Source organism: Leucopleurus acutus (assembly GCF_964270905.1).
Source record: "Leucopleurus acutus genome assembly, chromosome: 10".
Taxonomy (NCBI): Eukaryota; Metazoa; Chordata; class Mammalia; order Artiodactyla; family Delphinidae; genus Leucopleurus; species Leucopleurus acutus.
The window spans coordinates 22788440-22803413 of record NC_139153.1 but is presented as its reverse complement, the minus strand read 5'-3'; the positions used below and the strand labels follow the sequence as shown (position 1 = coordinate 22803413).

Sequence of the window (14974 nt, the reverse complement as noted above, 5' to 3'; positions counted from 1 at the left end):
AATTCTGCACCTGGACAAACAAAATGTCCTTTTTTAGAGCAAGGATGTCATCGGACAGAGGCAGGGAAAAAAAAAAACCCCAAGAAGCCGCTGAATCTCCAGCATGCTGTCAAGATATTAGTTTGCTGGCCCACTTCTGACTAAACATAAAGATCTTTTCTTCCAGCTAAGGCATTTGATATACATTTTTCTATTCTGGAAACACGAGCTTTGGCCTTTTTAGGTCAGATATATAGGTCTACATTATGAATGGCACCCAGTGCCTGCTTTTATAAACTGATTGCTGTTCTGTCCTTGCTTGCTCTAGAGCAAGGAGATGTTCAATCCAGACAGGCATCTTTCCGCTAAATGACCTTTGCTCAGCCTTCCTCTCGTTGTAACTTCACAACATGTTGGCAGCGTTGGATTAAACTAGGTTTAGCATCTATTCAGTAATTCCTTGGGCAGTAGGTTTTCTTCTTTAAAGCAATACAGGAGAACTCTGCTTTGTTGCCAGTGCTAGGGGGATGGTTTTATGAGGAGACATAGTTTGACTTAGAATATTCCCACTTCCTTTAACAATGTGCTGTATTTTAATAGAGTTCCCATATATTATGCAAACGAAATGTTTTACAGACTTGTCACAGATGGCAGTTGGAAGTGACTATTGGACGATCACTCCATACCATCTTCTTAAAAACGACGGGCTTGATTTGTCTCCCCGTGATCCCTAATTTGAGGCGCATAAGCCACAGACATAAGAAAAACTTCTAAAGAGTTATGCAGGGGTGGGAAAATACAAAGTTCTTTGAAGAGAGACTAGGAGAAAATATCTTCCTGTGTGTTTCCTGAAAGAAGAATTTTATGCCTCCACTAATAAGTATTAATTTTTTCTTTTTACTATACATTATGCATTGTGCTGGGAGGAAGGTGAGTGGAGAGAAAGACCAACGTATCTGAGAGCTTTGGGGGCTATTTCCTACAGAGTTAAGCACTGCTCGTTAGCAAAATTGTAGGTCAGATTTTCCCATCCTACTCATCTCTTTGAGGTCCTTCCAGACCAACTTTGGAGCATCCCCCAAACTGCATATTTTCTGGAATCCATTTTCTGCTTCAGGTGCCATTCACCTCTCCCTCTGCCAGCCCCTCATGGTCATCTGACCTCTATTTCATGAAAGCGGAGCCTTTCCCCCATTTTCATTTATGACTCCTGTTTCTAAATCAGGTCACCATTAACATTTCCATGGAGCTTAGCTTATTGATTGAATGAGCCACCCTTTGTTTTAGTGAATGCAATTTGGCGGAAAGAAATCCAGCTAAGCTAGTTTGGTAGAAATGGGGATTGTTCATAGGACACAGAAATAGGGGACGGGAAATACTGTAAAGCCAGGGTCTCGTGGGAAATGAAACTGGGGAGGGAATCTGGATCTAAACAGCTCTGGGAGCCTCAACAGTCACAGAGGCCACAGACTTCGTTCGATTGCTTTGTTATCATTATGCTTTGGCAGTCTTTCATGTGTCCTTAATTTTTTGCCCTGCTACCAATCCATCCAATGTTTCACAGTCCCAAATCCAACTTCCTTGGAAGTGGATTGGTTGGCCTGAACTCACCTTTTCCCTTTATTGCCCTGGTCAGTGGTCAGCCTATGGTTGATTCTTACTTGAATTGGGCGTTCACTTCTGGTGCAATCAGATGAAATTGAATTGGGCTGTGTTGGGGGGAGAGTATGGAAGAAGAGTCATGCACACTTGGAGTATCAGAGGCTATGGCCAGAGACCAGTAATTTGAGAGAGGGGTGTGCGTGTATCGTCTAAGATAAGGTAGTCGCATTTGTCCCCAGGGACCTTTATAGAAAGGTTGAGTTTTGGGAAGATGCTAAGGATAGATACGGTGGTTTTCACTTATGTTGAAATTATATTGCATGAGCATTTCATATTTTGCCCAGAGTTTATTCCAGGCAGCAGTTAGAAAATAGGAGACTTACCTGTGTCCTCTGTGTGTGTGTGTGTGTGTGTGTGTGTGTGTGTGTGCTCATGTGCACACATGTGCTCTATGCACACACATGCAGTAGGGATAGGAGAGGATTAGTACAAACTTTTTGTGCCAGAAGACACCTTAGAGATCCTTGGGCTCAACCCACACATTTCACAGATGAAGAAATCCAGATTCATAAAGTTTATGTGATTAGCTTACGGGCATACAGCTATTAAGTGGCAGAAAAGAGACTCAGTTATCTTGATTCCTCATCCAATGAGCTTTATAACCCAGCTCTATTATATTTTTGTCTCCAGAAAAAAGTCTTTGTTCATTGAAACAGGACCAGACGTATACTATGCTTTGTCATCACATGGTTTGCTCATTACCTTTCAAGTCCTAGCTCAAAGCTCCCCACTCCAAAGGGCCACCTGGACACTGCCTCAGGTGGGTGCCACTCCTTGTCCCTTGGTTTTCTATTAATTATTTTCATAGCTTTATATCACTTAGTCCAATCTTTAATCACCTTATTTATTTTTCTCATTTTCCTCCTTTGCTAAAATAGGAGATTCCAGGAAAGTAAAGGTTGTTTCTCTTCACGTCTGTATCCTCAGCTCTGTGATCATGCTCAGCACATGGTAAGCACATACCCATAATTAATCAGACCTTTGTGAATTTAGTAAATATAAATATTAAAATATCAATAATAAACCTTTGCGGGGAGCACATAGACTCTTTTCTGGTCATACATACTTCTTAATTATTGAGGTCACGCAAAGTTTTATGTTCCTGTGGTATTAAATTTCTCTAAAGGTCTCTACATATTTTTGTATACTGTGTCACAATTTTAGGCTAAAACAAAACCTGGAACTCACAGCAAAGGGAACAAGCAACAGCTGATTCAGATGTGGCTTTACCTCTGTGGGTGTATTCTATATAAACTGAGTGCGTTCATGACAGAGAGTAACTTGGCTTAGAGATGCTGCACCCCAAATATCCTTTTTGTTTGTGAATGTTCCTGTGACTCTCTGATGATGAGAACTGTTCATTCTTATTTCTGGCTCTTGGCAGCCTACAGATGCTTCCTGTTAGTGCTCCTGGCAGGTTCCTGGTGGGGCCTGTTGTTTATTGCCCTATCTATCAAGTCCTATTTATTTTTAAAATAAACTTTAAGTATACTGTAAACTCCCTTCACAAACAGATTTTTCCTCCTCTTTCACACTTGACAAACGTCTAAAAGAAATAGTAACTCTGTCTCATATATATTTGAACCTGAACCTTTTAGGAAAGAATTATACTTAAAGTACCCAAGAACAGGGATGGTCTCAGCCTAAAATCTCCCTTGCAACTATTAATTCTCTTTCCCTCAACCTCTCCTTCTCGCTTTCTCTTTCACTCCCTTCTTTTTTATTGTATTATCTCATTCTTGTTTCCATACTGCCCTCTCCTCCCGGTAATCATCCCACCCCAGGTCAAATTCTCTGGTTGAACTGCCATCTATATCTTTCTTAAATACTGCTTACATAATGTAAATGTCTTTATAAAAAAGTTTAAAGGATTTGCTTTTTGCAAGCTCATCAAGTCGAAACATTTTACATCTCTTTCTTGGTCCTCAATCATGTAAACCTACTATTCCTTTCATCAGTAAACTCTACTATTTTCCAACACAAAGGTGATGAGAAAGGACATTGACTGGTATAACATAAAAGAGCTTGGAATTTAGCATCATACTGACTCGGGTTCAATTCAAACACTACTACTTATTAACTCTGTCTTTGACGAAGTCTCCTAACTTCTCTTACATGTCTTCATTGGAAAGGTTTTTACCCAGTATTTATTTGGGTAAACGTTCCTGGTATTCTCTAAATATTTCCAGCTCTTCTTCTGAGCACATGGTAGTACCTTTCAATTTAGGCATGGTTATATGACCTGTTTTTGCTAATGCAATCTGAGTGGAAGTTCTGTGTTTCAGTTGTGCATAGAAGTTTTTTAGAGGCAGCGTGTGATTTGCTATGGTCCCTTCCCTCAGTGAAGCAAATATGGACGCATGTGTTGAGAAGGAACCTCCATTATCCTGAGGTCTTGGCTGTTAACAGTAAGCAGAGCCTTCTACTGATCCACCATGGATATGTAGCAAGAGATATTGGGGTCATTTGTTATTGCAGCAAGTCTTGTCCTATCTTAACTGACACATTTACTTTGCAAGATTGTTTGGAGGATGAGTGAAAATATCTAATATCTAATATGTAAAGCATCAACATAATATGCAATCAGTAAATGGTAGATGCCTTCATCAGTAGTCTAATTATCATCTTTGTTACCATTGTTTCTTTGTTAGATGCTGTGTGTTCTTTTTATTCCATATTTTGTTTTTTCCCATTATATTATGTGCTATAAATATGTATTTACATTTCTGGCCCTTCAATAAATTACAAGATCTTTGAAAAGGGCAAGATACTTCATATGTCCTCATTCAGACATTCTCAGTTAGGTTTGGTATCTATTCCAACTAAATGCTACCATGGTAGCATAGAAGCATTTACAGACAGTACATTAACAAATGGGTGTATTTGTGTTCCAGTAAACTTAATTTACAAAAACAGGAGGCAGACCATAGTTTGCGGACCCTTGATTTACACTCTCGTATCCCCTCTTTCTCCTTTTCTGTCTTTCAGTTTTATTATTTGTCTCTGGGTGTGACTGTGCTTTCTGCTGCCACAGGCAGAATTTTTCTAATGGCAGATAAAAACAGTCACCAGTAGCCCCAAGTCTATGTTATAAAGGGAGCAAATCCCTTTCTCCCAGTGTTCTTCTTGGATAATATACCACACTTGGACCAATGTCTGCTGGCAGGACATGGGAATTCCTGATTGGTCAGGCCTGAGTCATGTGACTACCTCTGTGCTCACAGGATAGTTGAGGCACTGTGATTGATGAACCCTTTGGGACCACCTGGGTTAGGGATGGGAGAAAGCGGGATGTTTGCTAGGAATAATAGGATGCTCATTATAAGCCTCATTTCTCCTACCTGTGCAGAGGAGCAGGAAAGAACCTAGTTCAGAGGGCCGCCCCTAACAATTCTTCATTGTGTAGCGGACTTATTATTTTAAAGCCAATCTCACTGGTCATTCCTCAAAGACCTCCTGTGGGGTCTGGAAACAAGAGCATTGGCTGAGATTTTGGATAGATTGTATGTGAGAAGCAGGAAAGCGAGCAACAAAAGAAGACTCTTAAGCTTCTACCTTAAGCACTTGGGTGAGTAGAGGTGCCCTGTATTCAGATGACTAAAAATCATTTCCCAAACTGCCAAGGGGAAACAGCAACATGCATAATCCCCAATTGGCTTCTAAGTATTTTTCTAATGATCTGAGAAAACTCACAAATCTTTATGAAAGGTAATAAACCAAGCAATATGATGGTATATGACTCAGGACTCTCTGGACGCTATCCAAATCCCCCTCGGCAATATGGGGAACACCTGAAAATTCCTAATATGAAATGCCATAATAAGGGAAAAGACTTATTCTTTTTATTCCTGGGCACATGAGTTCTGCCTGAAGGGCATTAGTGGCTACCATGGGTATGTGTTGGACACTCAAAATCTGAGTCAGTTTGAGATACCAGTACTTCCTCTATTTTTCCTTGGCTCAGAAAATTTAATGAAATTATACAAATCCCTGAAATCTAATATTTTTATGTGATAAGATTGTGTAAGAGGAGGGGGTGGAAGAGAAGTTTGGAAAATGTGGTGACAGATGGTAAGTGGGCTCAGGCACATAGCGTTCCTATATATAGGGGAGGGGACAATCTGGTTAATCAAGGGGTGGGGGGAGCATTTTTAAATTTAGATTCAAGTATTTTATATATTCAGCAACATCATTTACTGAAGCAGCCTAGCTGGATAGAACTTAAAAATTTTTTTTTGGTTGGGGTGGCTTGTGTGATATATATTTTCAACAGTTTTGCATATTCTTTCATGACGTCTGCATTTGGAAAGCAAATGGTCTGTATAGGCTTTGAGTATGTCTTTTGAGAGAGGGCTGGGAATATGTATTTCTAGAGAGTTCCAAGGAGATTTAATGACATTTTAAAAATTAGGGTCATCATAGCTAATTTAGCAACATTTGAAAATTAAAGTGAATGTTTTCAATGAAGACTTTATTCTTCAGTAGAACGAACAATGAGCTGGAAATGAGGACACCTGAGATCCAGGTCCAACTCTATGTAACATTCAGGTCAGGTAGATTGTGCTACCTTGCGTGAGTCATTTCAACTGTTTGGGTCTTAATCTTCCCTTTTTTTTTTCTGCGGTACGCGGGCGTCTCACTGTTGTGGCCTCTCCGGTTGCAGAGCACGGGCTCTGGACGTGCAGGCTCAGCGGCCACGGCTCACGGGCCCAGCCGCTCCGCAGCATGTGGGATCTTCCCAGACTAGGCACGAACCCGTGTCCCCTGCATCGGCAGGCGGACTCTCAACCACTGCGCCACCAGGGAAGCCCCTCTTCTCATTTTTAAAATGAAAGTTTTGGTTAAATAATCTTTGGGATATTTTTAGTTTTATATTTCCATTGTTGTAGGCTGTCTCTTAATGATCCAATAATTCGGATGCTTTTGGTTGCAAGTAATGGAAAGCCGCACTCAAACTGCCTTAAAATATTACAGGGCAAGTCCAACACTGAGTGGACTTTAGAGCTTGTTTGATTCATCAAAGGACATTTTTCCACACTTGTTCACTCTACTTTTCATGGTATCAGTCTCGTGTTAGGGTTGGTGCCTCTTCAGAATCTCCAAATGCTTGTTAATGACTCTTAGTCAATGACCTGCTTCCTTGTTCAGGTCTGGAAGAAAAGAAAAGAAAAAAAAAAATCACTTCCTAAAGCTGTTTTGGGTGAATTAAAAAGTGTCTTTCCAAGAGATCTCTGGAAACCTGCCCTTGCATATTATTGGCACAAACTGAGTTTTGTGCTCATCCCTGATTATGGCCAGGGGATGGGGCTACCCTGAGCCACAGGAGAGCCTCCTAGAACCAGCAGTTAGCTCAGCACGGGGGGTTGTGGCTAAATGATAGAAAATCAGGGAGGGGGATGTATGTAAAGGGAGCAATCGCGATGTTTACTAACCATTGCTTGGAACACCTAAGGTTCACATCATTTATGCAGTTAAATATGAGGTAGGAAAAAAACCCAAATTAATGAAATAGAGTTCTTATATGGTAAATATTATCATATCAAGCACATAGTAAGCTTTCAATAAAGATGCATACACTGGGCTAACCTTCAATCTGTTAAACACGGAGAATGTGCCTCTTAGTTGGCAACTAATTAACAAGAGATCGCAGTTATTTGTGGGGTTGCCACAGTGACTAGAGACTTACTGCAGTAAGTTTTTGTTTTAGTCAGTGGTTTTCAAACTTGGCTGCACATTGGAACCACGCAGGGAGCTTTGAGAAACACTGTTGCCTGAGTTCCACCTCCAGAGATCCTGTTTTGAGTCATCTGAGGTAGGGTCCGGGGCATTTAGAGTTTTAAAATCTCCCCAAGTTATTGTAACTCAGTCAAGACTGAGGACCTCTGGTTTAGGGAATCCAAATATGGGTGTGCTCAAGTACTTTGTCATACCTGCTTCAATCATGTCCAACGTTTACCCTTGAACTCCTTTTTATAATTGTTTTCCTCTGCTCTAAACTAGCAACTGCTGTATTCTCTCTAAGCTCAGAGATACCACATGCTCATCATTACACTATGAACGTGAGGGTGGAAACTAAGAGTGGGAAAAGCCTACTTTCAATATGGTATAATAGGAGAAAGGGACAAAAGGGTGGATGAGAAAAAAACAAGAAGCAATGCAAAAAGCCTTTCTCTCTGGCACTGGGCTGTGGTTGGAGATGCACATTTAGGCGTTCTCAGACTCAGATTCCCACACAAACACCCATACGTGTACAGACACATCATCTGAAATTCTTCCCAGCCTCCTCCCTGCTCAGCCCACTGCCAACCTCTTGCTTAGAATATTGTGCAAATTCATAAAACACCTAAAACATGAATAAATGAGAAATGGCTGTGTTTATTCATTACTGACACATTCATTTATTCATCTAGTCTATTAATACTGATTGAGCATCTACTATGTGCCAGGTACATTGTCAGATGGAGAGTGAACAGTGATGAATAAAACAGTTTAGAGCCTATACAAAGGTCCTGAATCTAGATAGTATTTGGAGTATGTGAGATGGGGCAATGATTATCTTGTGAACCAGTTCTTGAGTCGTGTTCTCTGTACTTGGTTTGTTGCATGAATGCTTGCTGAATGAATGAATACCTGAATGCATTACTGAGAAAAGATCAGAGTGACTGGAGCATGGTGAATGTGGGAGTAGATAGGGAGGAATGGAATGATATTTAGATTGAAAATATGGGCAGACACTGGTTGTGTTGGGTCTTGTGGTCTGTGGTTTTTATTTACTTAAAATTTTTTTATTAATTATTTAATTTTTAGCTGCATTGGATCTTCATTGCTGCATGCGGGCTTTCTCTAGTTGTGACAAGCAGGGGCTACTCTTCGTTGCGGTGCATGGCCTTCTCATTGCGGTGGCTTCTCTTGTTGAGGAGCACGGGCTCTAGGTGCGCAGGCTTCCATTGTTGTGGCTCGCAGGCTCTAGAGCGCAGGCTCTGTAGTTGTGGCACACAGGCTTAGTTGCTCCGTGGCACGTGGGATCTGCCCGGACCAGGGCTTGAACCCGTGTCCCCTGCATTGGCAGGCGGATCCTTAACCACTGCTCCACCAGGGAAGCCCTGGTCAGTGGTTTTTAAACCACAGTATATTCTGTGCATTGGAAAACCATTTCATGTTTTCAAAAAGGGAATGATAAGGTCAGGGAAAGTCCCTCTGAGGCCAGAGGGCTATGAAGAGAAAAGAAAAGAAAACAGACAAATATGGTACCGAGCAGTAGATGCTGTAGCAAATGTGGTTGGCACCGAATCTTATAGAGGTGGAGGGGAGGGGTGTCCACCCTAGACTTGGGAGGCCAAGAAAGACTCCATGGAGAACAGTGCACCAGAACCAAATCTAGAAAAGCAGGTCGATTTGGGAGAAGGAAGGGGAATAGGAAAGGTAAGTGGAGATGGAAGGGGAGCAAGAATGTTTCAAATTTAAAAAGTTGAGGTTGCAAAGGCATAAGAAAACATCTTAAAACTTAGAGCTAAATCTTAGTTACAGCCTAGATATCAAATTTAATTTTAAAAGTTTATAGAGATTTGTAATATGCCAGACATTCTGATATGCATCTTAATGATAATCCTTTGAATCAGTGAGGCAACTCAGGGAAAATTACTTAAATAGGACTGGGCAGTTAGTAAGTGGTGTTGCTGAAAGAAGGACCCAAGCTGTCGGACCGCAGAGCCCATTCTCTTAGCCCTTCTATTATACTGCCTCACTGACCAAGTCAAAACATAAAGAAATCAAGGGAGGGAGGCCCAAGGAGATATGGATTAAAAGATACGTATTTCTATTTTTCAGTTTACTTTCTTTTTCTGGAAATTATCTCTTTCCCACAATTAAAATTCAAACCAGATAAACGAGAATAGATAATCAGCCACATTAATAATACGACAAAGACCAGAAGAGAAATTTACTTGAAGGCAGATCAGGTACAAACCTAGAGTGTCAAGAAAAGTTCATAGGATTTAAGCCCACAGCAGGCAAAGGGGATTTATGTTTTTCTGTTGTAGTTAACCATTGGCATCTATAGGATCCTATAGAGAAAAGAAAAATATTCCCGTTGTTAATTCTCTGTCTTGTGTAGAAGGAAGTTTCCTGCCACAAAAGTAAGATTAACCACAATTTACAAGCAACAGAGGGATGAGGAATGTTGAGAAAAAGAAAAGTACTTTAGGTTGGTTATGTAGATTAAGGTCACCATTAGAGGAATAGTTATTGACATTGGAAAACGTGATATTTTCAGAGAAAAAAAAGCAGATTATAAAACATATGTGTGTGTGTGTGTGTGTGTGTGTGTGTGTATATATATATAGAGAGAGAGAGAGAGAGAGAGAGAGAAGCACCCAAACCAACCAGGCATTTTTAGAAAGTGAAAGGAGAATGTGCACTTAAATACGAATGCTGGTGACTTTCATGTGACAGATTCTAGATGAGTTTAAAATTTTTCTATTTAGATCTTAAGTTTACTACCTTTCAAAAATACTAATACATTACTTTATAAGTAGAAAAAAGTTATAAAAATGGCAAAGTACTTTAGTGCTAAAAGGACATATGAAAACATTACTGACTTTTGTCCACACTGTGATTGTCTTTAATATTCATCCTTTCTTCCTCATTATTGTCTTAATTTTCATTTAAGTATCAAACCTCCCTCACTCCATTCATCTCTTTTGGAGGAAGCTGATTTCTCTCTTGATTTGGGTCTGGGGCTTATGGTGCAGCTCAAAGTCCAGCAATGTGACCTTTTCCCCCTGGCCAAGGTAACTGGCTCAAGGAGGGGCAAGTGACCCAAGTCAAGCTAAGGAGCCGTGAGAAGTGGTTTGCTGGGGGAAGCTAAGAAAGACTCTTCCTTGTTCATCTGAGAGAGCTTCTCGAAACAATCCTTTCTGTTGCCATTATATGGATGGAGAAGCTCATAGCCCAGACAGCTGTTGGCAGCTGTGTTTCATCCATGGTGGGGAGCCTGCCTTAGGATGACACCTTGAAGGGCAGAGAGAGAGTTGAAAATGAGCTAGATCCTTGATAGTTTAGTGGAGTTACTGGGTCAAACCCACCTGGAGGTGAGCCCCACCTGTGAACTGTGCACCTGCAAGAAGCCATACATCCTCTTTATTATTTACTGCAGTTTGCATTGTTTTCATTTGTTTATTTTTTTTCTATTACTTGTAACCAAGCCCATTCTGCCTTCTTCTATGATATCCTAGTTTTGGAAAGTTACTGTCAGGTGATTCAAATTTTTCTTCTAGCTTACTGAAAATTATTTGATGTCACAGGTTTTATTTTCCATAACCTAGCTGGTATATTTTAGAGCTGTGCTGTTCAGTAAAGTATCCACTAGCCATATGAGGCTATTTAAGTTTAAATTAGTTAAAATGAAATAAAATTAAAAAATTCATTTCATTGGTTGCACTAGCCACATTTCAAGTGCTTGATAGCCACACGTGGATAGTGGCTACCGTCTTGGCCAGCACAGATACAGAACATTTCTAGTATTGCAGAAGGTTCCACTGGGTAGTGCTGTGAGAGAGAGAGAAAGAGAGAGAACATCAGATGAGGAGACTTGTGTTCTAACATGACCCACACAAGTGAACTCAGTGTATTCCCTCAGGTAAGCTTCTTCCCGTTCTTAGGTCTTTTTATTTCCTCTAGAACAGAGAGGCTGGACTAGGAGGCTTTTGGGGGGATTTCTTCTAGGTTCAGTATAATGAAATTCTAAGTGCTTTCTTTTTATTAACATTTGGAGACTTTTCTTTATGCTTCAGGGATCAGCTGTGAGTTCTACCATCAGATCATATTTGGATATCAAATACTAAGAACCAGGGCTGAAAATTCAGGACAGTTTCATTTTTTTCTTCTAGCAAAAAAAAAAAAAAAAAAAAAAAAAGGAATCCAACACAGATTTAGTGGCAGGTAGCTAAGGGTTTGAACAATATATGGGCCAGCTTCCTTTACTTAGTGCCATAACAGTAGACTCACACAAGCAAGGGAGTCATCCTTAATATGTATCGCCACTTCATACGTGTGTGCTACCAAAAAGAATGAATAAGGCTATTGGGGAGCATACAAAATCTACTTATTTCTAGAAAAACAGTTCTCTGTGCATGTCATCTTGATAGTGGCCTTATATTTTACTTTTGATTCATTGATTATTATTTATGATGCCAACATTTGAGTGCCTACTATATGTCAGGTAGTATATCTCTGCTCGATTCTGAAGATATGGTACTGAGCAAGGTGCCAGTTTTCCTTCTCTCATGGTGATTCTGGTAAAGAGGTAAACCAGATATCATAAATAATTCCAGAAATAGTTGTTTACAATGGTAGTTAACCTATAGAGATGATATCCTGAGGGCTATGAGAGCATAACCACAATGAGTTGATCTGGTTTGGAGCATTCCAGAAGACAACTGGGGGAAAGTTTCCCTATCCTACTCAAGGACCCAAGAGAGGAGTATAGTAGGAACCGAGAGTGAGTGTGTTTGTAAAAGATGAAGCTAGGGAAGTAGAGAGGAGCCAACTCATGCAGAGCCCTGTCAACCATGGTCATGAACTTGGGCTTTATTTTAAGCTCAATGAAAAACCATTGAAAGATTTTCAAATAACAAGAGTGGCATGATCAACATGCATCTCAAACACATTCCCTCCGGCTGCAGAGTGGGGAAGAGATGGGTGGGAGGTACGCATTTGAAGGCAAGCAGACCAGTTAGGAAAGTATTACCATAGTTCAGGTGAAAGATGGTGGTAACTTGGGTGAAGATGTTTGAATGGAGAGGGAGAGAATAGAGAGGTTTAAGACATAGACTGGAAGTCAAATTGATAGGAAGTGACGTTGAAAGAGGGAGTTTATGGAGAGGGAGATGGCCGTCTTCATTTCTGGCTGAACCATTGAGCGGGTGAAGGGCCATTTCTTAGATCAGAGTAGTTATGGGGGATAGCGATGATGAATCCGGCTATGAATCTGAGAGTTTTATGAACCATAGAAATCATGTTATTGTTTTTATTATTATCATCAAAGCAGTCATTTTCATGACCTTTATGTGCTTATAAAATATGTTCATATTCTCGTAATGAAGAGACCACTTGGTCTCTAAAAGGACAGTTCATTTATTACTTTGATTAGTGTAATGGAGGTGAAGCTGTTTGTGGTTTCAACTTTCTTTCTGTTCTAAAAGCAGAATAAGGAGATGAGATGTGAAAGAACAAAAGAAATGACCTTATTCTTTCTTTCTCTGCTGCCTGGAAGACAGACAAGATAAGCAATGAGGAATTATAATTGATAAAGTGATCGTAGAGATAGGCTGCTGGAGGTGGAAAATGAAACTCCAACACGAAGGTTATCTTTTCTTCCAGCCTAAGAGAAATCTTGCCTTCCATTTCCCTTTTCTTACAGTTACGGAAAATTCTGCATTATGTATCCAGGTCCAAGTTACAGAACTGAGAATCACCAGTTTTATAGAAAATGATTCAGCCTCTGCTCATTCTCTGTTACCATTAATTTTTATTCCTTCTGGAGCAGTTGTTTGGCTTTTTTTGGTTTGTGTGCTTTTGTTTGGTTTTTTACCTTATGGATGCTGTAAATTTTTAAGAACTAATTTTTCTCTTCTTCACTTCTACTGCTAGGAAGCTTAGAGTCAAAATAGTGCTTCCTTTGTACCACTGATGCTTTGCATTTCACATTCAAACTTCATATCAGGCTCATCTTACTTTGCTTACTTGCTCTTTTATCTTTATCATATACATTTTTTTATTTCTTGCCAATATTGCTTGCCTAGAATTCGGTTGCCTAGAGCTTAGGCTCTGAAAATCAAATATGAGTTTGCATCAAAGCCTTTCAACCTTACTAGAGGTGTGACATTAGTTCAATCCCTTGACTTCTCTGAAATTTGTATTTTCACCCATAAAATAAAGATCACTGTAATACAGACCTATTAGCATTTTTGTGAGAATTAAATGAGACACAGCATGTGAACGCTTAACCAGGGCTTGGCACGTAGAAAGAGTCTCCCCTGCCAAAAAAAAAGGGTCCTAATACAATAGTATCATCATCATCATCATTATTATAAGATCAGCAATCACCATCAATATTATGTATTATTTAAACTCCCATTCTGTTGTTGTACTTCACCTGCTTTTCTCTTCATTATCCTTTTCCTCATCTTAGCTTAAATGTATTTTGCAAAAATGCAAGGTACAGAATAGAGTAGTATGTAAGAGAAGTATATAAACTTTATTTAGGCCCCAAAGTAAGACTGACAAGCTAGGGGTGTTGCTGTGTATCTGGTATGGGGCACATACTAGGACACCAGGGTAGACAGGAAAATTTTAAGTGAGTTCCAGGAAAAGAGTGATGTAACACAAATGATTTATGCAGTTGGGTTATGGGAGAACGGTAGGGTAACATTATTACTTAGACAAAGGAAAAGGTATATTGTCTTCTCATGATCAGGGACTGAAAATAGACATTGTCAGCCAACTGATAGGTAGCCCCAGTGACTACAGAAAAGAGAAATTGGGTTTCAAAGTTACAGAAGACATCTAGATTCGAGATAATGGCAATGATCCTCTCATCCGTGCCTTCATTTCCATTAGCCATTGAAATGGAACAAGAAAAAACATCAGCATTGTGAAATCACAGCCAAAATGCGTTATTTCAAGAAATACTTAGAACTGTTTTAAATGGCATACATCTAAACCACTTTCATTTGCATTGGACCAAAACTTGGCATCTTTCTCAGCCCAGATGTAATTTATTTAAATTCCTTTAGTTGTTTTTCAATTTAGAAATATGCATAGACATAAAATCTTGCATGTCTCAAATTTGTTTTCCCTGCACATTTGTGAATTCAAATTAGCCAAATTATTAAGTGGATTGTTCTTAAACTAAAGTAAGGATGGCTTTTATATCTAATGCCGAGAAATGAAAAGTGTGGTCATCAGGGGAATGAGGGATTTTCTGGAGGTACTTTGGGCCTGGATCTAGGATTTTCCCCCTTCAGTGGGTTCCCCAGTTAACTTAATAACATGTAGTATACATGAGTTTTTTGTATTTTGAAGCTTTTGTAATCATTTGAAGAGACTCAGGGTGGAGTCCTATTCCACAGGATATAGTTTTCCACCAGGAAATCCCCTTTGGACATTTCTGTTCTCAGTTCTCTTCTTCTGAGCCTCTAGAGAGCCTCTGCATCTCTCTCTCTCTCTCTCTCTCTCTTTAGCTCTCTGTATGCTTCTCTGCCCCTCACCATTTTTTCCTCCCTCCAGGTTTCTGCCCTATTGCATCCTCTATCTGCCATTCCTCCCTCCCCCT

The 14974-nt window shown here is 39.9% G+C and overlaps 1 protein-coding gene across 1 annotated transcript in view; it reads left to right on the top strand.

Annotated features, from left to right (window-relative positions):
• The window catches only part of TAFA1 (TAFA chemokine like family member 1), a 769786-nt gene that overhangs the window by 276278 nt on the left and 478534 nt on the right, over nt 1-14974 (top strand). The window contains exons 7-8 of the mRNA XM_082849092.1: nt 2272-2401; nt 2520-2592. Of these exons, the coding sequence (XP_082705218.1) occupies nt 2590-2592 (3 nt within the window). The 5' untranslated portion in view covers nt 2272-2401; nt 2520-2589. The remainder of the gene's footprint in view (nt 1-2271; nt 2402-2519; nt 2593-14974) is intronic.